This window comes from Rhinopithecus bieti, unplaced genomic scaffold (genome assembly GCF_001698545.2).
Source record: "Rhinopithecus bieti isolate Rb0 unplaced genomic scaffold, ASM169854v2 scaffold_36840, whole genome shotgun sequence".
NCBI lineage: Eukaryota > Metazoa > Chordata > Mammalia > Primates > Cercopithecidae > Rhinopithecus > Rhinopithecus bieti.
In genome coordinates this window covers 1256774-1281985 of record NW_016816502.1, presented here as the reverse complement: position 1 = coordinate 1281985, position 25212 = coordinate 1256774, and the positions used below count along the sequence as shown (strand labels likewise).

General features: G+C 38.1%; 1 protein-coding gene across 1 annotated transcript in view; it reads right to left on the bottom strand.

The window, feature by feature from the left end:
• Positions 1-2990: 2990 nt before the first annotated feature.
• Positions 2991-25212, bottom strand: part of EIF2A (eukaryotic translation initiation factor 2A) — a 33468-nt gene continuing 11246 nt past the window's right edge. The window contains exons 4-14 of the mRNA XM_017854921.1: positions 24100-24218; positions 23152-23251; positions 22072-22154; positions 18392-18465; positions 18115-18259; positions 17864-17980; positions 13611-14182; positions 10032-10145; positions 5426-5554; positions 3962-4027; positions 2991-3387 (exon numbers count right to left, since the gene is read on the bottom strand). Of these exons, the coding sequence (XP_017710410.1) occupies positions 3322-3387; positions 3962-4027; positions 5426-5554; positions 10032-10145; positions 13611-14182; positions 17864-17980; positions 18115-18259; positions 18392-18465; positions 22072-22154; positions 23152-23251; positions 24100-24218 (1585 nt within the window). The 3' untranslated portion in view covers positions 2991-3321. The remainder of the gene's footprint in view (positions 3388-3961; positions 4028-5425; positions 5555-10031; positions 10146-13610; positions 14183-17863; positions 17981-18114; positions 18260-18391; positions 18466-22071; positions 22155-23151; positions 23252-24099; positions 24219-25212) is intronic.

Below are 25212 nucleotides of genomic sequence, written 5' to 3'. Positions count from 1 at the left end.
AGAAACAATTCACCTCGCTTCTCCCTAACATTTCATTAGCTGAAGCAAGTCACTTAGTCATGCCTAATTTCAAGGAGATGGGGAAGTGTAATTCTCCCACATGATCAGGAGATAAGAACAACTAGAAACATTGGTGAGGACAGTAATGTCTCCACCCCACCTCTACTTTTTTTTGAGATGGGGTCTCACTCTGTCAGCCAGCCTGGAATGCAGTGGTGTGGGCTCACTGCAACCTCTGCCTTCCAGGTGATCCCCCTACCTCAGCATCCCCAGTAGCTGGGACCACAGGCATGTGCCACCACGCCTGACCTATTTTTTTATTTTTGGTGGAGACAAGGTTTTGCCATGTTGCCCAGGCTAGTCTCGAACTCCTGAGCTCAAGCAATCTGCCTGCCTCGGCCCCACAAAGTGCTGGGATTACACGTGTGAGCCAACGCACCTAGCCCTATATCCCATAGTTTTATATCAATGCTTTTTTTTTTTCCTTTGAGACAGAGTCTTGCTCTGTCACCCAGGCTGGAGTGCAGTGGTGGGATCTTGGCCCACTGCAACCTCCACCTCCTGGCTTCAAGCGATTCTTTGGCCTCAGCCTCCCGAGTAGCTGGGCCTACAGGTGCGTGCCACCACACCTGGCTAATTTTTGTATTTTTAGTAGATAAAGGGTTTCATCATATTGGCCAGGTTGGTCTCCAACTCCTGACCTTGTGATCTGCCCACCTCAGCCTCCCAAAGTGCTGGGATTACAGGTGTGAGCCACCACACCCAGCCAATGATTGTTTTTATAATTTCCCCATGCCGCATCTTTTGGTACCAGGTCTTGAATCTTAAATTGTCTTCTATTTCATTTCAAAAACCAACTTATAAGTCTACAAGTAAGTATATCTACAAATAATTTGTTTTTTTTTTTGAGACGGAGTCCTGCTTTGTTGCCCAGGCTGGAGTGCAGCCACGTGTTCTGGGCTCACTGCAACCTCCGCCTCCTGGGCTCAAGCGATTCTCCCCCCTCAGCCTCCTGAGTAGCTGGGATTACAGGGGCCTGCCATCATGCCCAGCTAATTTTTCTGTTTTTAGTAGAGACACAGTTTCACCATGTTGCCCAGGCTGGTCTCGAACTCCTGGGCTCAAGTGATCGGCCTGCCTCAGCCTCCCAAAGTGCTGGAATTATAGACATGAGCCACTATACCTGGCCACTTCAGTGACTTTTGTTAACATTAATGTGCATCACTGTGAAGCTAGTGTGTGTGTGTGTGTATATATTTGTATATATTATATAGTATACATAGAGTGTATATATATTTATATATAGTGTATATAGTATATAGTGTAAATATCTATATACTATACTATATATAAATATATATATATATATATATTTTTTTTTTGGAGCAGGAGTTTCACTCTTGTTGCCCAGGGTGGAGTGCAATGGCGCAATCTCGGCTCACTGCAACCTCTGCCTGCCAGGTTCAAGCAATTCTCCTACCTCAGCCTCCCAAGTAGTGGGATTATAGGCATGTGCCACCATGCCCAGCTAATTTTGTATTTTTAGTAGAGATGGGGTTTCACCATGTTTGTCAGCTGGTGAACTCCTGACCTCAGGTGATCCACCCACCTTGGCCTCCCAAAGTGCTGGGATTACAGGTGTGAACCGCCACACCTGGCCTCCAAAATATTTTAAGGGAGTACAGAACCACTATGTTGAGTATAAGCTGGGCATGGTGATGCAAGCCTGTAGTGTCAGATAATTGGGAGGCTGAGGTGAAGGATCACTTGAGTCCAGGAGTTCAAGGTGCACTACAGCCTGGGAGACAGAGTGAGACCCTGTCTCTAAAAACAAACACCACCACCAAAAAACCCCAAACAGAACAGTGAGTATATGCCATCATTTTTTTTTTAAAGTGTACGTATATGTATACTTGAATACCCATATGGTATCTATCATTAGAAAGATACACAAAAAACTGGAAAATGTGGTAGTGGAACAGACTTAATTTTCATTGCATGCCTTTGTATTGTTTGAATCCAAAAAAAAAAAAAAAAAAAAAATCCCGTGGGTATACTTAAAAAAAAATTTTTTTTAAATAAAGGATTTTATGGGCCAGGCACAGTGGCTCACACCTGTAATCCCAGCACTTTGTGAGGCTGAGGTAGGTGGATCATGAGATCAGGAGTTCGAGACCAGCCTGGCCAACATGGTGAAACCCCATCTCTACTAAAAATACAAAAAATTAGCTGGGCATGGTGGCACATGCCTGTAGTCCCAGCTACTCGGGAGGCTGAGGCAGGAGAATCACTTGATCCCAGGAGGCGGAGGTTGTGGTGAGCCAAGATCATGCCACTGCACTCTAGCCTGGGTAACAAAGTGAGACTCCATCTCAAAAAAAGAAAAGAAAAGAAAAACAGGATTTTATGTTACTACATAGGATACTCTTACAAATTAAGAAGAAAGTCAAACATCCAAAGAGAGAAATAGGCAAAGGAAAAGAAAAATAAATTCACTAAAGAAATACAACCAACTATCAAACATGGAAAAGTACATAACCCATCTCTAACAAAAATAAATGTATATAACAGTAACGAACTATCATTTCTCCTTTATCAATGTAGCAAACATTTGAAAGCCTTATCACTTCTGATATTGACAACGTGTGGAAAACTTTAAATGGCGCAAGTACAAAGCTTGAGATAGGGCAATTTGGCAGCATCCATGAAAACTAAGCAGGGTGCTTAGTGTTACTAAATGATACATTACCTGAGGATATAGGAGTAGTATATCATAGTAACCTAAAGCATAGGCTCTGGGATTAGATGGCCATTTCCTAGCTTTGAGACACTGGCAAATTTCTTAATTTTATGGCCTTAGTTTTTTCATTTATAAAATAGAGATTATAATAATTACTTCATAGAGTCTTGTGAGAATTAAGTAGTTTTACATGTCTTATAAATTAATAAAGGATATCTGAACTAAGGAACTTATAATAAAAGCAAAGTGATTAAATTTAAAATGTCTTTATTCATTTATATGGTATATATCACTCTCCACAAAAAAAAAATGACACTTGTCTTTCAATCTGTCACGCTTAGCTAAAAAATTCATGTATCTCTTTTCTATATCACATATTGACATGATATAGGATGCAAGATATAAATATTAATTCAATAGACATTATTAAATAATTTTACTTATGTAGAATCTTGGATAAATGGTTAAAATTATAGATTGACATTAAGTGTGGGAACAGGAATATTCTGTGTATACCAATGGGTTTAACAGAAGATGTGTTTGCACTGATTTCTGGTCATCAACTTGCTTTCTGTGAATCTTTAAATACCCAATTCCAAATCTTTCAGCTCCTGGAGAAGGGCTGTTTCTTTCTGAATTTTCTCCAACTAGAAAAGTTTAAAACAATGAAGTTATTACGAAATAGTTAGTGGATATGTAACCAAAATAATACAGAAAAAAACATGATATTTCTGACAATTTATTATGTTCACTAGTAAACACAGATGTTTAAACAGGTTAGAAACAAATTCTAATTTGTTATCTGGTATGAATCAAGAGTGAAAAGAACAGACACTGTTGTATTGCATCCCTTTGGGCCCCAAAAATTTTCAATTCTATATTTGGGATTAAAATTGTTGAAAGGAGGAGGGAAAAGGCAAACAGGGCAGTACAACTTGAGATAATAATCTTATATTTGTCTAATACAACAAATTGCTATTATTTTCAATAGTAATAGCATAGTATGCCTCTTAGAAATATTGACTTTTTCATTCACATGAACCATATATCCTCTATTTAAAAGTAAAGCTATTTAAAAGTAAAATGTTAAAAGAATATGGCATATGGTTTTCAAAATAAGTTTTAAAATCTATGTGCTCTTTTACCTGACTAAATACTTGTTTATAATAAAAGGGGAAGGCTGGTGGTCACCACAAGCCTAAATGAAAATGCACAAAGTACCTGATTTTTTTCTAGCTGTTTTCCAGTTGCTGCTTGTTCTTTCAGTTGTTCAATTGCTTTTAGTTTCTGCAAACATCAAATATGAGTCAAGTGGAAGGAAGTCACTTCAAATGCAAATTTCCTTATTAAGAATGTGAAACTCAAATAAGGAGATTAATAATCTTACATTTGTATCAAGAATGGTCTGTTAAAATGCTAGGATACACTATTTTTAAAGTTAAATGCTTTGGGAGGCCAAGGCGGGCAGATCACGAGGTCAGGAGATCGAGCCCATGGTGAAACCCCATCTCTACTAAAAATACAAAAAATTAGCCAGGCACGGTGGCGGGCGCCTGTAGTCCCAACTACTCGGGAGGCTGAGGTAGGAGAATGGCATGAACCCGGGAGGCAGAGCTTGCAGTGAGCCAAGATCACGCCACTGCACTCCAACCTGGGCGACAGAGCGAGACTCCGTCTCAAATAATAATAATAATAACAATAATAATGATAAGTTAAATACAAAATTGTAAATGTTAAAAACATGAGATTTGGCAAAATATTTTTCTCAGGCTTTTAATTAATGTTATCATGTATGTATGTGTATATGTAAACGTATCAGTAATGGCACATTTCAATGCCCCATTGGACCTGGGTGATGTTTCTGGCTTTGAGAGAAATCTCACTGAGAGCATTCTGAAAGACTGTTGGTCCAAAGTCCTGCCCAATTAAAAAGAATGAAAGAGAAACCTCATAATGCAGCTGTGAAGCAGCTTGTTTTATCCCCAGGGCCACCCCAGCACACTGGCTGCAGTATCACAAGTCAATACACTTCTTTTTCATCTCTGTCTCTTGATCTTCAAAACTAGAATATCTGCCCCTACTTATCACAAGGTTTCTAATGAAACACTGAGTATAAAAGTGTTCAGTGGCCAGGCATGGAGGCTCACGCCTGTAATCCCAGCACTTTGGGAGGCCAAGGCAGGTGGATTACGTAAGGTCAGGAGTTCGAGGCCAGCCTGGCCAACATGGTGAAACCCTGTCTCTATTAAAAATACAAAAATTAGCTGGGTGTGGTGGCGCACACCTGTAGTCCCAGCTACTCAGGAGACTGAGGCAGGAGAATCACTTGAACCTGGGAGGCGGCGCTTGCAGTGAGCCAAGGTTGTGCCACTGCACTCCAGCCTGGGTGACAGGGCGAGACTCCGTTTGAAAAAAAAAAAAGAAGTGTTCAGTATATTTCTATGCTAATGCACACTGAATTTTATTACTCCAAAAATCAAAGTACTAAGAGTCTTCAGACATTTGTGAATAGAACTAAAATCAATACCATTTCTAAGTGATAGTGCTTCTAGTGAGAAAACAACGAGAACTGCTGATACCAACTTCTTAGATATCTGTCTTTAGACATCTAAGTACTACCTTATTTATATAATTTTCATGTATACCTTTCAATATGCACGTCTATTTTTCATTTAAGTCTCTCACCTTCTTTAGGTTCTTGATTTTTTTGTCTATCTCAGGGTCCCCAGAAATTGACTGAGAGATAGTGTTTCGTGGTGTGCTCTGTGGGCCAGGAGTAGGTGCCAAATCTGGACTCTTGTCACTTCTTGCTTCCTGCAGGAAATATTTTTTAAAATTCAATTTAAAAAAACCAAAAACATTACAGTATTTAAATCAACATAGCTTTGGTATATGAAATACAGAAACTAAGTATGTGATTTTATCCACATTTTATATAAAAAATCTGAATTAAAGGTCTCATGAAGTATGCTACATACTCCCATATTAGAAATAAAATGACCTTATCAGAGTAAACTAGGAGGTTTCTGTACCAGCAAACAAGCATTCCAAACTTTTGGATATTCTGAGATGTGCCAGTAGGTAGATGGTTTGAACATATGAGAGGGCTTTTCTATTTAACGTGTTTCAAGTTTCACTCTTACAAGGCTCTCTCCGAAACTATAAAGAATATGTATGATCAAGTATATGTAATGGATTATGCTACAAGAATAAGAATCCTACAGATATTAATTCATAATCAGATCAATTCAGCTCTGCAACAAAGTACCACAAAACTTTTTTCCCCTTAAAGGGATGCTATATTGCTTCCAATATGATCAAACCTCTGATAACTTTTCTTGTCCCTCCTTACTGATTCTGAATCACTTTTATTTCTGCTAAGGTGCTGTATACTCTTGCCCCTGGCCTTTGTGTACATCTCCCTTAACCATGGTTTCAGTAACCAAGGGTCAACTGCAGCCCAAAAATATTACATGGAAAATGCCAGGAATAAACAATTAATCAGTTTTAAGCTGTGTGATGAAATCTCTTAGCATCCAGCCTAGGACAAGAATCATTCTTTTATCCAGTGTATCCACAGTGTATTCACTCCCCACCTATTTTTCACTAGTAGCTGTCTTTGTTATCAGATCGACTGTCACAGTATCAACAGTACTTGTGTTTAAGTAACCCTTACTTTACTTAATAATGGTCCCAAAGTGTAGGGTAGTGATGCCGGCAATTCGGATACACCAAAGAGAAGCTGTAAAGTGCTCCTTTAAGTGAAAAGGTGAAAGTTCTTAATAAGGAATAAAAAATATTGTATGCTGATTTGCTAAGATTTACAGTAAGAATAAACCTATCCATGAACTTGGGAAGAAGAAAAAAGAAATTAGTGCTAGTTTTGCAGTTGCACCTTGAACTCTCTATCTTCTCCATCTTCTCTTTCTCTATCTTTGGCTACTTACTTCAGAGTCAGGACTAAGAAAGCCTGGATAAGGTGAGATTCTGTCAAGGGCCATTTAGCTTTGTTCCATCACACAGCCATAACTTTTACTAACTTCAGCCAGTCGTCCCCAAAATACATACTGAATAGTTTATCTTGCAAGTTGAAAACCTTTGCTATTACTGGAAAAACAACTCAAAAAGCAACTCCGCAATGAGGGATTACTGGTATCACATTTGGTATCATCTTTAGTAAAAAAACATGTGTAGGTGCTTGATGACTGTATTGGCTCTTTTAAAAAAAACCCGACAGTTTGTATAAACTTGTAACTGAGAGTTATAAATTTATAACTGATCAGCCCAGGTGATCATACTATTTTTTTTTTGGAACGAAGTTTCGCTCTTGTTGCCAGGCTGGAGTGCAGTGGCACGATCTCGGCTCACTGCAACCTCTGCCTCCCGGGTTCAAGCGATTCTCCTGCCTCAGCTTCCTGAGTAGCTGGGATTACAGGCATCCGCCACCACACCCAGCTAATTTTTGTATATTTAGTAGAGGCGGGGTTTCACCATGTTGACCAGGCTGGTCTTGAACTTCTGACCTCAGGTGATCCACCCGCCTCGGCCTCCCAAAGTGCTGGGATTATAGGTGTGAGCCACCATGCCCAACGGTGATCACACTATTACCATGAGCCATAAAGAGTTATACATTTATAACTGAGAGTTATAACCATTATTTATAATAATCATAATTTCATTATATTAATGTGAAATATTAAAATAATTATATAAAATACAAATATATAATTGTATATTTATATAATAAATATAATGTTAGTGTAATTTAGTATATTAACGGTTGTTATAATTATTAATAATTATAATCATGTAATTATAAGTAATTATTTATATAATAATTATAAAGGAATCTTTGTTCAGTATCACCAGTGGTCATATTAAAAATATCTTTTGATAAAGTGGAAGAAACTTTGCTTATAAAAATAGAATTCTAAGTTGAGTGGGTTTCAGAGAGGCCCTAAAACTCAAAGGGGCATCTTCGTTATCAAGTTGTAAGGATACTACTAATGTGTTGTAATATCCAGGGCCAGTAGAGGTCCCTACTTGTACTGATGAAGGGACAAGACTTGCTTTTATACAAATCTAATATCAAATGCATGAAACAGATCATTTTTACTTGGAATAACCTAAAGCTGACCAATTAAGATACTTCTGGGGATGAAATATATTAACTACAAATGAGCAGAATGGTTTTTCTAAAAGTCCAGATTTTAGCAGAATATGGTTGCATAAGACAATTCTACACCTTAAAATAGTAACTGCCTCCCAAAACACATAACCACCCTAGACCTGTCAAAATTCAAGAATTATCAGCAAGACTGTACTGGTGATACAGCAATCAGCTGTTAAAAATCTGCTCTTTCTAGGACAGCCACAGTGGCTCACGCCTGTAATCCAAGCACTTTGGAAGGCCAAGGTGGATGGACCGCTTGAGCTCAGGAATTTGAGACTACAGCAACATGGCAAAACTCGGTCTCAAAAAAAACCCCAAAACAAAACAAAACCAAAAAAACCTACCCCATTTCCAGCCTGAAAAACATAGCGAAAACCTGTCTTTACAAAAATGAAAAAATTAGTTGGGAATGGTGGTATACATGTATAGTCCTAGTTACTTGGGAAGCTGAGGCAGGATTACTTGAGCTAAGGGTTTGGGGTTGCAGTGAGCTGTGATCATGCCTCTGCACTCCAGCCTGGATAACAGAGTGAGACAGAGAGTGTCTCAAAACAAAAACAAAAACAAAAAAAACGAAAACCCTACCCCACTGCTACGGTCTGACATATTGGTGTTTCCCCAAAATTCATAGTTTGGGACCTAATACCCAATGTGATAGTATTAAAAGGTGGTGCATTTGGAAAATGATTAAGTCATGAGGAGTAGCTTTATAAAAGAGACCAGCAAGAGCTCCACTGCCCCTTCCACCATGGGAGGACACACAGAAAGAAGGTGCCATCTATGAGGAACGGGTTCTCACCAGATACCAAATCTGCCAGCACCCCAGCTTTGAACTGTGAGCAATAAATTTGTTTATAAATTATCCAGTCTAAGGTAGCAGCCTGAATGGATTGAGATATGTACTCTGCCTGAATTGCAAAAATGTGATCACCATAACTTCACTAACCAGACATCCCCAGCCCAGCTGATCACACTGTCACCATGAGCTATACAATATCACAATTTGCAATTATTTATACTGGTGTGGCTTTTCAACTACATTAAATAAAAAATATTCTGGAAATATCCCATTATTTGGGTACTTCTGGTATTTTGATTCCCAGTTAAATAATTTCATATAGTACTATAATACTGAGTGCCCAAATGGCTTTCTAGTCATGTAATTTCCAGCTTCTCTTAGTAAATATATGCTTCAAGGAAAGCAAACTACACCACTTTACACAAGTGCCACCAAAAGGGTCTACAGCAAGTAACATGCTACGTAATACTATTAGTGTCCCAGGTTATGATGTCAGGTTCCGTTTCTTTTGTCACCCATAATATAGACAGGATTACTTAGAAATTCATAGGCAAACACAAACGAAAGATATTCTGCCTATTTAAGTCTAACTACAACTACATTTTATAACGTAAGAGCCAAGGTTTTTTGTGTTTTCTTTTTTCGAGTCATGATCTTGCTCTGTCATTCAGGCTGGAGTGGTACAATCACAGCTCACTGCAGCCTCAACCTCCCAAGCTCAAGTGATCCTACCATCTCAGCTTCCCAAGTAGCTGGGACTATGGGGTACATGCCATCATGCCCAGCAAAAAATTTTTTGTAGAGACAGGGGTCTCACTATGTTGCCCAGGCTGGTCTTGAACTCCTGGGCTCAAGCAATTCTCCCACGTTGGCCTCCCAAAATGCTGGGTTACAGGCAATGAGCCACCACACTTGGCCACAGTCAAGTATTTAGGACCACAATTCTTTAAATTTTAAGGCTTAGCGCTAACTTAACTGCCTTTTTTTTTTGGAGATGGAGTCTTGCTCTGTCGCCCAGGCTGGAAGGGCTAGAGTACAGTGATGCGATCACTGGTCACTGCAACCTCCACTCCCAGGTTCAAGCAATTCTCCTGCCTCAGCCTCCTGAGTAGCTGAGATTATAAGCCATGCCCAACTAATTTTTGAATTTTTAGTAGAGACAGGGTTTCACCACGTTGGCCAGTCTGGTCTTGAACTCCTAACCTCAAATGATCCACCCGCCTCAGCCTCCCAAAGTGCTGGGATTACAGGTGTGAGCGACTGCGCCAGGCCATAACTATTTGTTTGTTTTGTTATGAGGAAATTAGTGCCCCAAATACCTGCTTTGCGGCTTTCTTAGCTTCATGCTTCCTTTGATTTTTAAGAGCTGTTTTTGATAATGGCTTATCATTTCCTGATTGTGATTTCATATTCTGAGGTGGTTCCTCTTCATGCTATGGAAAATGTAAAATAATTTTGAAATGGAGTCCATGTTGTAAACACCTACAACAACAAATTATACACTTCTGCTAATATAGGATAAACTTATTTTATCAAATTTAAGATCATTAGCAAAGAGTATTTCAAAACTCATTGGTAGTGGCACACTCCAACTGTCAGGATGGATTTAATCAGGATCTTCCTATTAGTTGCTATATCTTTCAATCATATCAGAGCTTGCAAAATTCACTTTAGTTTTGTTCAAACAGATTTTTTCTTAGCACTACTACAGACACATGAGTCTTATGAAAACTAGATACCAACAACAGCTTCTTCTGAGGCCTTTTTGGTTCTAACTACTGTCAACAGAAATCCAGTTGCCTCGCTTATTTTCTTCACACAAAGAATTACTTGCTAGATCTTCACTTGTAAAATCAAAGATTAGAAGATTAAAATAAAAGCAAATGAAAACCAAGAATAGATTATAAGAAAATAAGTGAAACAGAAAGGAATAATTAACTAGATAATTATAAATCTGGGACTGACATAATGAAGAGGCCAAAAAAAAAAAAGTACATGGTTTGTCAGATTACACAATGAAGATAATAATTTCCAACATCAGATATTTATGTAACCATGTAACAACTATATTCCACAATAGAAAATATAGTGAAGTATAGGTTCAATGTATCTCCAGAATAGTTTTAGACAACATACAGTACAAGTGATGGCACTACAACTCCCTATCAGATTCATGTACTTACTGATTTCTATCTGTATTGCTATTATTTTAATGTTAACTCTTAGACTCTATCATACCTCAGCACATCAAAAGTATCAGCTCTCCATGAAGTTTCATGAGTACTAGGTCTCAGATCTGCATTTTACTTATAAGTCCTATGTGGAAATGAGCAGAGCTCAAACACTTAAGATGCAGAATAATACATAAGAAACCATAGAGTGACTTTATCTTAGCAAATGCATCAACTATTTCAGGTTATCAAAGTTCTGGGCATGTTCATATTCTACTTGAAACAAACTGAATATTATGAGAACCCACATTTGTAGAACAGCAGACACATTCAGAGTGCAACGCTTTTTCATTTCATGTTTACCCATGTTGCATAAAATGCTACTTAAGTTATACAATATTTGCTGAACATTTGTTTTATACATAATATGAAAATCCTTTCAATAGCGGGCTCTTCTGTAATAGTTTGCTTTGGCTAAAAAGTTTCTGCTCAGGAGAACCTTGATTAAAAATGATGCAAGAAGAAAAGGTAAGTTACAAGTCTCTTCCACACTTATGAGCATCATGTAAGCCACTGAGAGCCTTTCACTTGAGACGAAAAAATCCACACAACTACTATAAATCATGAGTTTTTTCTGGTTTTGGTACTATGTGCTCATTACGCATAATTTCGTTCTTATTAAGAAACTTTGTTTATTCAGTTATATCAGTTATTATGGGACTGTTTTTGATGAACACATTTTAATTTCTCAGCTCATTGCAACCTTCTCCTCCAGAGCTCAAGTGATTTTCCCACCTCAACCCCCCCGAGTTGCTGGGACCACAGGCAGACACCACCATGCCCAACTATTTTTTAAAGATTTTTAGTAGTGACGGGGCCTTGCCATGTTGCCCTGGCTGGTCTCAAACTCCTAAGCTCAGGTGATCCATCCGCCTCGGTCTCCCAAAGTGCTGAGATTACAGATGGAAACCTCTGCGCCAGACCAACGAACACACTTTAAAAGGTGAAGGTTTTTTGGAAAGCTAATAAATATTCTCTAAGTATAATTTATATATAAATTTGTACTTATAAAATTTTTTTTTCTGTGGGGGAATAACCCAACACCTTTTTTCCCCTACTGCTGTGTAACCCTCCTCCTTTGTAAAGTTATCTACCATGCTGTCTTTGTTTCTAGTAATTTCTTGGCAGTATTTTCTTTGTAATTTAGCTCATTTCTGGAATTAGATACATGTAAAAATTTCTAATTACTGGGCATATAGCTACTTCAACTAAAATGATTTGACAGGACCATACAATCATCATGCCACATAAAAAAGCAACAATTTTTTTTTCTTCTTCTTCTTTTGAGACGGAGTCTCGCTCTGTTGCCCAGGCTGGAGTGCAGTGGCCAGATCTCAGCTCACTGCAAGCTCCGCCTCCCAGGTTTACGCCATTCTCCTGCCTCAGCCTCCCGAGTAGCTGGGACTACAGGCGCCCGCCACCTCGCCCGCCTAGTTTTTTGTATTTTTTTTTTAGTAGAGACGGGGTTTCACCGGGTTAGCCAGGATGGTCTTGATCTCCTGACCTCGTGATCTGCCCGTCTCAGCCTCCCAAAGTGCCGGGATTACAGGCTTGAGCCACCGCGCTCGGCCTCCAAAAAAGCAACAATTTAATAGAAATCCTGAATGTTAAAAAAAAAATCCCGGCCGGGTACAGTGGCTCATGTCTGTAATTCCAGCACTTTGGGAGGCCAACGTGGGTGGATCACCTAAGGTTGGGAGTTCCAGACCAGCCTGGCCAACAGAGCAAAACCCCGTCTCTACTAAAAATAAAATTAGCTGGACGTGGTGGCAAGCACCTGTAATCCCAGCTACTCAAAAGGCTGAGGCAGGGGAATTGCTTGAACCCAGGAGGCAAAGGTTGCAGTGAGCAGAGATAGTGCCACCGCACTCCAGCCTAGGTGACAGAGTGAGACTCTGTCTCAAAAACAAAACAAACAAAAATCCTGATTTTAAGTTCTTACGTAATTTCATCACCATTTTCAAAGTATTATTTTCTGTATCAATTTCTCCCCATCACCAAAATAAACCTACTAGTTTTATGGATCAAAGAATTGTGCCATCATGCACAGATAAAGAAAGCAGGATGGGTTGGAGTAACTTTTGTTTTCATCTGAGGTAAGGAAAATTCCAATACAGAAATAGGACAAATCCAAAGTCCACTATATATTTTCTTTTTAAATCTAAATAAATATGATAAATACAAATAAATACCATGTGTTTTTATATAATTTTACATAAATAAAATGATACTGATACTGTTTAAATAGTAAACATTTTGATGGAAATTAAGAAGTTTCAGACCACTGACACATTTTGTCCAGTCCAAGAGAAAGGTGGTGGTGGTTGTTTTTTTTTTTTTGAGACAGAGTCTCGCTCTGTTGCTCAGGCTGGATGGAGTGCAGTGGTGTGATATCGGTTCACAACCTCCGCCTCCAGGGTTCAAGCGATTCTCCTGCCTCAGCTTCCTGAGGAGCTGGGACTACAGGCATGCGCCACCATGCCCAGCTAATTTTTGTTATTTTTAGTAGAGACGGGGTTTCAACATGTTGGCCAGTCTGGTCTCAAACTTCTGACCTCAAGTGATCCTCCCGCCTCGGCCTCCCAAAGTGCCGGCATTACAGATGTGAACCACCACTCCAAGCCCAAAATAAACTTTTTTCTATAAAAGTAGTAAAACTTTACTTACCAATTTGGAATTGGTGATTGGTTTATTTCTTAAAGCTGGGGGTCTATAAGCTGTTGCAACTTTAGGTTCCTCATTGGGTACTTCACTTGGAACTGCTTGGTAAGTTATTGTTTTTGCTGGAAATATTCCATCCAAAAATGGCTGCCAAGAAACCTGCCATAATTCTGCATTTGATGGCACATCATACTTGTGCAAGATAGAGCCAGTATAATGCCAAATTCTGTATCCATTATTAACCCGTAACCTGGGAGCACATGTAGCTGTTAAAATATGCTCACCATCCGGGCACCAAGCAAAATATGTAGAATCAGAAGCCACTGGTTTAGAAATAAGTTTGTAGTTTTTCACATCCCACACTTCCATTTGTCCTCTCAGATTTCCAAATCCAGCTAATACTAATATATGTCCATGAGGGCTATAGTAGGCTGCATTACGAGGACCAGTTCCAAAGTCAAATACAGGATCACATTTCAAGTTGAAAATTGTTGCTTTGGCAGGCATAAAACCATATACAGCACAAAATTCAGTAGAACTAGAATTCCAAACTACATCATAAATGGGGCCATTTTTTGCTAGAAAAAGAATATAAAGCCCAAATTAGCAATAAAGAACTATATAAATATTTGTTAGCAAAAGTTACCATCATATAGTACTCAGAACACATCAAACAGATAAATGTTAACATTAAAATTTAATGTTAACATTAAACATTAAAATTTAATGTTAACATTAAAATACTCATATTATATACTAGGGCGATTAATGTATAATCATAAATTTATATTTAAGAACCCCTACTGAATCTTAATTTCTTTTAAACATTTTGGTAATATGGCCTTATAGTAATAGTTACTATTAATAAACTTTTTTTTGGAAAGGGTAATAAATGCAGATGGTAATCAAAATACAAACTATTTTATTTATTTATTTATTTATTTATAGAAATGGAATCTTACTTTGTGGCCCAGGCTGGAGTGTAGTGGCATGATCACAGCTCACTGCTGCCTCGACTTCCTGGGCTCAAGGGATCCTCCTGCCTTGGCATTCCAAAGTGCTAGGATTATAGGCATGAGCCACTGTGCCCTATATTTTTTAAAAAGGCACAAAAGGCCAGGTGCAGTGGCTCACGCCTATAATCCCAGGACTTTGGGAGGCCGAGGTGGGCAGATCACCTGAGGTCAGGAGTTTGAGACCAGCCTGGCCAACATGGTGAAACCCCATCATTACTAAAAGTAGAAAAATTAGTGGGGCATGGTGGCATGCACCTGTAACCCCAGCTACTCGGGAGGCTGAGGCAGGAGAAGCACTTGAACCTGGGAGGCAGAGGTTGCAGTGAGCCAAGATCGCGCCACTGCAATCCAGCCTCGGCGACAGAGCGAGACGCCATCTCAAAAAAAAAAAAAAAAAAAAGCCACAAACACAGGTCACTTTATACAAAGGCAACCCTATGTTATATTTCTTGGATATCCTTTCAGAATTTTTTTTTTTGTTTTTGAGATGGAGCTTCACTCTCATCACCCAGGCTGGAGTGCAGTGGCATGGTCTCGGCTCAACGCAACCTCTGCCTCCAGGGTTCAAACGATTCGCCTGCCTCAGCTTCCTGAGTAGCTGGGATTATAGGCATGAGCTACCACGCAGGACTAATTTTGTATTTTTAGCAGAGATGGGGTTTCACCATGTTGGTCAGGCTGGTTGTGAACTCCCGACTTCAGGTGATCCACCTGCCTCAGCCTCCCAAAGTGCTGGGATTATAGGCAAGAGCCACTGTGCCTAGCCTCTATCAGCAGTTTTTGATGATGCAGGCTTCCCCCTCACTATACTTCAACCATACTGTGTAGTTTCACATTTTTATCTTCATCAGCCTATTAAGTGAAAATATCTATCTTGTTTTCTATTTTTTTAATTGTAAGTTAAGCATCTTTTAATATAAGTAATTTTATTTCTTTTTCTAAGGGCTGATTTTTTTTCTTTTTTTTTAAAGAGATGGTCTCATTCTGTCACCAAGGCTGGAGTACAGATGTGGGATCTCAGCTCGCTGCAGCCTCAAATTTCTGGGCTCATACAATCCTCCCACCTCAGGCTCCTAGATAGTTGGGATTATATGCATGAGCCATCGCACTGGCTCTGAGGACTAATTTTTACTATCCTACGCCTATTTTATTTTTCTCTAATTATTGGTCTTTTACTTGGCTTACTTGATACATTAAGAACATTTACCCTTTCTCATAACACATCACTTGGCTATTTAAAAAATATATTTTCCCCAACTTCTTGTTCATTTTGTTTAATTTATGGACGCTTTTCTTCTCTCACTGTAATAATCCATTATTCTTCTATGGTCAAATTCATCATTTTCCCCCTTAGTACTTCTGTCTTGTTTAAAAAGTTTTTTTCTACTCTTAAGATTAGAAAAAAAATTCTCCCATATATTCTTCTAGTTCCTCTGCAGTCTTATGTATAAGTTTTTGACCCAACCAGAATTTATTTTGGTGAAGAAGATAATAACCTGTTGTTTCAAATGACTAGCCAGTTGTCCCAAACCATATATTAAATGATCAATATTTTCTCCTCCATTGATTCAAATGCTGACTTTATCATATATTAATGTCTAAAAAAGTATGGATCTATTTCTGGACTCTGTTCTCTTCCACTGATTTATCAGTTTTACCAGTATATCCATATACCACAACCAAACTGTCTTAATTATAATTGCCTTACTTTTTTTTTTGTGACGGAGTCTCGCTCTGTCACCAGGCTGGAGTGCAGTGGTGCGATCCTGGCACACTGCAACCTCTGACTCCTGGGTTCAAGCAATTCTCGTGCCTCAGCCTCCCGAGTAGCTAGCATTACAGGCATGTGTCACCACACCCAACTAAATTTTGTATTTTTAGTAGAGACGGGGTTTCACCATGTTAGCCAGGATGGTCTTGATCTGACCTCATGATCCGCCCACCTCATCCTCCCAAAGTGCTGGGTACATTTTAATATCTGGTAGTGTCAGAACTCCAGATAACTTCCCCTGCCCTGCTCTTCTTTTACACAAGTTTCCAAAATATTCTTGTGTGTTCATTTTTCAACACCAACCTTAGAGCCAGTTTATTTAGTTAAAAAAAAAAAATCAGTTAGCATTTAAATTTAGTTTTAGATTGATAGCAGAGAAATGACATCTTTACAAAAATAATTCTTCTTAGTAAAGGCCATAGTTTATCTCTCTGAAGAGTTTTAAAGTTTTCTTCCCATTGGCCCTATATATTTGTTCTTATTATTTTTTTGCTATATATGGAATCTTTTATTTTTTTAAAGTAGCTGTTGGTTATAGTGTGACTTCATCTACATGAGCAGAGATGATTTTGTTTTCTTTCAAAACTGTATATATTCTACTTCTGCTGATTAGTTATAGTGACTAGGTATTTCAGAATGTTATTAAAATAAAGTGAAAAGGGGAGCCATCCTTGTTTCTTCTTTGACTTCAATGGAAATACAGTTTTTTAAAAGGTAGATTACCCTACTTACACAAGTTCAATTCAAAACGAGAAAATTAGGAAGCTGTCAGTATTTTAAAACTATTATTTTAAGTTTTAGTTCATTAAAACAACCGATGAAGTGGTAACATTCTTGGATATTATTATTTTGAGACGGGGTCTCGCTCTTTCACCCAGGCTTAAGTACAGTGACACGATCACAGCTCACTGCAGCCTTGAACTTCTGGGCTCAAGTGATCCTCCTGCCTCAGTCTCCTGAGGAGCTGGGACTACAGCCATATGCCACCATGCCTGGCTAAGTTTTTCCATTTTTTGCAGAGGCGGGGTCTCACTATGTTGATCAGGCTGGTCTTGAACTCCTGGGCTCAAATGATCTTCCCATCTCAGCCTCCGAAAATGTGTTGGAATTATAGACATGAGCCACCATGCCTGGCCTCTTGGATATTACTAACAATTCTAAATATAGTATTAAGCAATTTGCTGTCATAATTATCTAAGTAAGCTCCAAAAGAGCTACTACAACGGAATTACCTCACTCAGGAAGTTTACTTCTAAAACGCTGGCGTAACTCAAATAACTAATGTATTCTGCCAAAATAAGGTATGTTTGAGGATGATTTTAAGTTTCTTAATTAAGAAGAATTTTATCTTAAAGGTTATTAAGGTATTTGAATTCTATCTTTTGATCAAGAATTTAGATTATATCATCTTTATGGCATAGTATTTTTACTACCATTGTTTCTAATCAAAGGAAGAGTGCTGGAATACTCACGTAATTGCACTACAGCACTTTCTCCATTTGTTGCAATATAGTGCAGAGTTTGCTCTCCATAGTAGGAAGCTCCTGTCTTGTCAACATCTGTGCTAGCTATTACCAACACAGCAGTAGCTATAACAGTAAAAACTTTAATTAGACTTAAAACACAAATTACATGGGCATTGATTCTTCTGTTACATGCATAGGAATATAGCCTATATTAACAACTGGTAAACAAAAGGAGGGATAAAATATACTTAGCATACCTTTTTTATTCCACAGCATTGTAACTTTATCTGCCTTAAAGAAACTTTTATTAGCTAAAGCTGCATGAGGTCCAGCAAAGTTGGGGTACTGATATAATCTAACAAATGAAGGTGCACCTTTACTTCCTGGAACATAGACAGCCACCTAAGATACACACATAAATCATTATTTAATTTTTTGAGAATAAAAACTGAGATGGACATGTTTGTACAGTCACAAAAAACTAGGAAAAGGTTTAAACACATAATATTCCACTTAAACAAAAACAGCAATTACCTTGTATGGTTGGGGTCCAGGTGATAATACAAAATCATTAATTTTTTGCAAATGCAATTTATTTGCAATTGTGTCTAAAAAAAGAGTAAATTAAATCAGATTGATGAGACAGGCTAAAAGGAACATGTTAAACTCTGAATACATTATAAAGGATTACTATAACTACACACTAATAGTACTCACTGTAGTCTCCTGCTGGTGACACATAGTAACACAGTGGAAAAAGCATGGGGTAGCAAGACAAATGTAGGCTTTAATTTCTACTCAGTCATTTACTTGCAGTGTGAGCTTAGGCAAGTAATGGAATTATACCACCCAACTCTCAGTAATTGGTTTTAAGAGAACAGTGCCAGGCACATGGTAGGTATTTGATAAATGTCAGTTATCCTCTTTTCAATCGCTAAAATAAAGTGGTCTTAGAGCCTATTAGAAGGAAAAGATCAACCTTGGCCTGCTACTGCAGAATGTGGATATGGAAATTCTGTAACTTAATGTGATAAACAGGTGCATGATAATGATGATCACAACCATAGTAACAATGGCTGATATTAAGAGCTTACTCTATTCTAGGCAGTCCAAACCATGCTATTATTAATAAAACTGCTACCCTAGTTAATTAGATCAAGAGCTACTATACTTTCTTTGTTTGATTTCAGAGATCAATGGCTTTTCAAACGCAGCACACCAAACTGTCAAAGTGGTGATCCCTCTTCATTTGGCATGCTCACAAAGAGGCGAATAAGACAAGAAAGCAGCCGGGCGCGGTGGCTCAAGCCCTTAATCCCAGCACTTTGGGAGGCCAAGATGGGCGGATCACGAGGTCAGGAGATCGAGACCATCCTGGCTAACACGGTGAAACCCCGTCTCTACTAAAAAATACAAAAAACTAGCCGGGCGAGGTGGCAGGCGCCTGTGGTCCCAGCTACTTGGGAGGCTGAGGCAGGAGTAGGGCGTAAACCTGGGAGGCGGAGCTTGCAGTGAGCTGAGGTCCGGCCACTGCACTCCAGCCTGGGCGACAGCGTGAGACTCCGTCTCAAAAAAAAAAAAAAAAAAAAAAAAAGACAAGAAAGCAAGTTAACCCAGAAACAGCGAGGTGCCAGTGTGCCTCAAACACAGGAAAATGAAAGGCATAATTATACTGATTGGATACTGCTCAAAATCAGCCTACATGCCATCTTTGGTATGTGTGAACAAAGTTACCAATTCCTATTCTAACTATGATATACTCAAAACTGTACAATCAGTAATGGGACGCTCTAAAGACAAAAATAACTGCAAACTCTTTTTAAAAAATTATTTTCAGTAATAGTGTCACTTTTTGGTATTAAGATTCTAAGAATACCCTGTGGATAATGTGGAACAAACCAAATGAACGCTTATGTGAATGTCATATTCTCAAATTATCATCCCTGGTATTCCAGAGAAACAAGATTCTTGGTGGTAAAAAAAGGCAATACAAATAAGATAGAAGAAGTTAAATAAAAACCTTGTAGTCTTTAATTTAAATAAAACTATAAGCATAAAACTTTAATTTAAAAAAAACTATGATTGCTACATTTTTTAAATAGAAAAAAATGCCTAGAAACAATGACCAATGCAACAGCAAATAAGAATCCCTAGAACCTAAATACAATTTTTTTTGCTAGACTCAGCCAATTTTTCAAGAAACCCCATTTCCTTTTAATGTTTCCTTTACTGAGATCAAGAGCTAATACTTCTATTTGTTCAATTTCAGAGATCAATAGCTATTCAAAAGTAGCACACCAAAAAGGAGATAGGGTTTCCTGAAAAATTAGCCAGTTCTAGGTGTAATGGTTAGAAATGTACAAATTAATCCTAGAATGACTTTTCTTACCATATAGCAAAGAAGTCACTAAAGACTAATTGGTCAATGATGAGACAATTTGAGCATCAATAAGAAAAATAACTACAATGGACTGAAACACATATATTTTCAATCCACATTAAGAACGGTGGCTCATGCATGTAATCCCAGTACTTTGGGAGGCTCAGGCAGGTGGATCACCTGAGATCGGGAGTTCGAGACCAGTCTGACCAACATGGCGAAATCCCATCTCTACTAAAAATATAAAATTAGCTGGGCGTGGTGGCACATGCCTGTAATCTCAGCTATTCAGGAGGCTGAGGCAGGAGAATCACTTGAACCTGGGAGGCAGAGGTTGCAGTGAGCCGAGATCGCACCTTTGTACTCTAGCCTGGGCAACAAGAGTGAAACTCCTTCTCAAACAAAACAAAACAAAAAAAGAATGGAACTAAAAAACAGCCTGGGCAACACAGTGAGATCCTGTTTCTACAAATAATAAAAAATTAGCCGGGCGTGGTGGTGCAAGCCTGTAGTCCCAGCTACTTGGGAGGCTGAGACAGGAGAATTGCTTGAGCCCAGGAAGCCGAGGTTGCAGCTAGCCATGATTGCGCTCAGCTTGGACAAAAGAATGAGGCCCACTCTCAAAAAACAAGAATGGGGAAAAAGCTAATTGGTTACAATGAAGGTTGCTAGAAATAGAATACATTATATTAAAACTGATAAAAGCAAGAATATTTATCCTGCCTTTTCTATATAAATGCAGCACTAGGTAACCAAATAGTAGAAGGGGAAATTTTTCTTTATAGAAGCAGTACAGCTGAAAAATAAGGGAGAGAGAAAACACCAGAATATCAACAATTTGCTACCACTGATGAAATAATGCATCTAGGCATGAAACATTGTCAGCTAACCCTACAAAATTAAAGACAACCAGACATTATGTGCTTCTTGATAAAAGAAGTGAACATCACCTTATAATGTAGTCTTACCCTTACTCATTTAAAAAAGAACCTGAAGCTGACCAACTCTATAGAGTTAACTGGCAATTTATAGGGGACAGATGAACATGTTAAATTATACCATGGGATACAAAAGCAAAATTCAAACTATGGGAAAATACGCAAGACAAATAACCTTGTTTCTTAAACAATAAATTATGAAGAATAAAAAAAAAAACAGATGGTGTGGGAACTTATAGGACCAAAAGAAACATAAAAGATGTATCAACCAACCACAATGTGCAGTACCTTATTTGGATCCTGAGTTTTAAAAAAATTGTAACATTTGCAAGTAGTAGAAATTTGAACACATATTTAATAATTTGTGATAATGGTTTTGTGGCTAAGTTTAAAAAATGAAAGGCCCCAATCTTCAGAAATCTACCCTGAAATATTTACAATTATATATTTAACAAGTATATAAAATTATACCATGTCTGGGATTTGCTTTCACTTAGTAAGAGAGATGGTAGCTGGAGAGATGCATGGATGAGATAAGACTGGCCATAAGCTGATGTTAGGACTAGGTGTCTGAAGTTTTATGTTTAAAATTCTACAGTATAAAATATCTAAAAAATTTGTGTCACAGAATTTCAATAGCAATTACATTCAGGAAAAGATATTCAAATGTCTTAATAGCAATTATCAGATAATAAAAAGTTACTGTAAAAGAAAACCTTTGTGTTATAGATTTTCACTGAATTCAGACTTATAAAAAATTATGAAAATGAATGTAATCGCAATTATTGATTAATAAATTAACAGTATTTAGGAGAACCCTATGGTGTCATAAAAGTTCATGAAAACTGTATACGATTACAGTAAGTAATAAAATTATGTCATGTATCTTTCCATACTAAAATTGTTGTTTTCAAAGAAGTGAACTTCATTGTTAACACTGCGGGCACAAAGGGTTTCATCTTCTGACCAGGATGGACACCTATGTAAAAAAAAAAAAAAAAAAAGAGTATAAAAAATATTCAGACGGAATGTAACATCACATTAACATGTTAAAGTAATTTATGATACTGGTTACTATTTAAGGAAAAACACGGCCGGGCGCAGTGGCTCAAGCCTGTAATCCCAGCACTTTGGGAGGCCGAGATGGGCGGATCACAAAGTCAGGAGATCGAGACCATCCTGGCTAACACGGTGAAACCCCGTCTCTACTAAAAAATAAAAAAAACTAGCCGGGCAAGGTGGCGGGCGCCTGTAGTCCCAGCTACTTGGGAGGCTGAGGCAGGAGAATGGCGTAAACCCGGGAGGCGGAGCTTGCAGTGAGCTGAGATCCGGTCACTGCACTCCAGCCTGGGCGACAGAGTGAGACTCCGTCTCAAAAAAAGAAAAAAAAAAAAAGGAAAAACACTTATAAACACTTATAAAAATGATATCAAGTCAGTTACTAATAGTTTTAGTCAATATATGTTAATAGAAAAGTCTGGGCACGGTGGCTCACACCTGTAATTCCAGCACTTTGGGAGGCCTAGGCCTCCCAAAGTGCATCACCTAAGGTCAGGAGTTCCAAGACCAGCCTGGACAACATGATGAAACCCCGTCTCTACTAAAAATGCAAAAATTAGCCTGGCATGGTGGCATGTGCCTGTAGTCCCAGCTACTTGGGAGGCTGAGGCCAGTGAAATTGCTTGAACCTAGGAGGCGGAGGTTGCAGTGAGCCAAGATCACGTCACTGCACTCCAGCCTGGGTGACAGAGCGAGCCTCCGTCTCAAAAAAAAAAAGAAATATTGTTCCTTTCCACTTAATACTAAAGGAAAGAAAGATCAAGTTTTGCTCTATTACATTCCTACATACAAAATCCTTAAAATGTAGATTTTGTCTGATAAGTTATTTTTTTAAATCAATACCAGGAAAACATATTATACAGTGATTACATTAAAAATACTATGTAAAAAATTAGTATTTTAAACCATTTATTTACCAATTTTGCGTTTTTTTCTGGATGAAAGATTTCAAACATGTCCCAGTTTTCACATCATAAAGTTGTAGGTTGGGTATCCCAGCTGTGCCATCTTTAGAAGCTGCAATAAAAAATTTTTTTTTCAGTAATTGCCTTGTAACATTTGTAAAAGATTATTTTCTTATTTATTAAGTTTGACATGGATTACTATCAAATGGGTTAAATCATGAAAGCTTGCCTCTGTGTTACCAAAAAAAAAAAAAAAAAGGTTACATAAACCACTCATGATTCTAAATTGATTCTCAGTATCTCTTTCATTCACTTGGAAAAATAAGATTCACTAGAGTTCATGCCTCTTGAAAGAACAAAAACACAGGATGTTTGTAACCCAATGACTTGGGTTTTTTATCATTTACTTATTCAACCATATCAACATTATTAGAAAATGTTTCTTAAAATAAGCCCTTATAACTACTTTATTACATGAAACACAGCTATATAAAATGTTCATATAATATATTATCATTAGGTATCCCTTTAAATATATTGGAAAATGGCACAACATTTTCTACTCTGTTATACCACACACATCCCTTAGATGTTTTGTCTACTGTACTTCCTTTCACGTAATAATTATTTAAAATGTCTTGATTTTCAAAGTCATTATTATTCTTAATCTTCAGAAATCTCTATCCAGCAGTCATTTACTTTCTGAATTTTCCCTTGAGCTTTTTCTTTTCCTTTAGCTCATACGGGCTCTTTACACTAACTTACCATATACCTTGAAATTACTTTCAATACATTCTTTATTTGGAGAGTACAAGATTCACTGTTGATCATAAATATTCACAAACACTACTATCGTAAAGACATATTACTTTCTTATGAGGTTATAAACTTTGTAACTTTTTCCCCCGACTAAACGTAATTGATCCTGTCAGAGTATTTTTATGCTGAGAAAATACTTACTAGTATAAGGCTGCCACGTTGCCAGGACAGTATTTTTGGGTGAGAATTCAAGGCAAACTGCCTTTGGGAGGTCGAAGGAGTGCAGTAGTCCCTTGTTAGTGACACTGATAATATTTACTCTGGTTTCAAAAGAAATTATTTCAACAATGAAATATTGTTTTATAGTAGTCAACACTAACCAAAACATTCATAGCTCTTTTCAAACACAGATCACTCCAAACTGTTCATTTTTCATAAAAAGCAACTTCAAGTTGGTTCTAGAAAATATCCAGGAAATACCTTAACTTAAAAAAAAAAAAAAAAAAAAAGCCAGGTGCAGTGGCTCACATCTGTAATTCCAGCACAACCCGTCTCTACTAACATTACAAAAATTAGCCGGGTGCGGTGGTGGGCACCTGTAATCCCAGCTACTCGGGGGGCAGAGGCTGCACTGAGCTGAGATCGTGCCACTGCACTCCAGCCTGGGCGACAGAGTGAGACTCTGTCTCAAAAAAAAAAAAAAAGTATATATTTTACCAAAAGCCTCCTATATAAGGCTAGTGTTGGGAAATGATATAAAATAGAAGACACATGGATGATTCCACTTTCAGCTGAAAAGGAAAAAAACGCCTTTAAGTGAACACAAAACTAATCTACAGAGAAGTTGAGGTCTATCAAATCAAAGGAAAGCCAAAGGTGCTAGAGAAAATGGCAAAAGTATACTTCGGTTTTATTTTTTATTTGAGATGGAGTCTCACTCTGTCACCCAGGCTGGAGTATAGTGCCACAATCTTGACTTACTGCAACCTGGGTTTAAGTGATTCTCCTGCCTAAGCCTCCTGAGTAGCTGGGACTACCGGCGCATGCCACCACACCTAGCTAATTTTTTGTATTTTTGGTAGAGACGGGGTTTCACCATGTTGGCCAGGCTGGTCTCGAACACCCGACCTCAGACCTGTGTCTGGCCCGCAAAAGTATACTTTTAAATTTGAATAAATGGGCCAGGTGCAGTGGCTCATGCCTGTAATCCCAGCACGTTGGGAGGCTGAGGTAGGAGGACCGCTTGAGTCCAGGAGTTCAAAACCAGCCTGGGCAACATAGCAAGATCTCATTTCAATTAAAATATATATATAT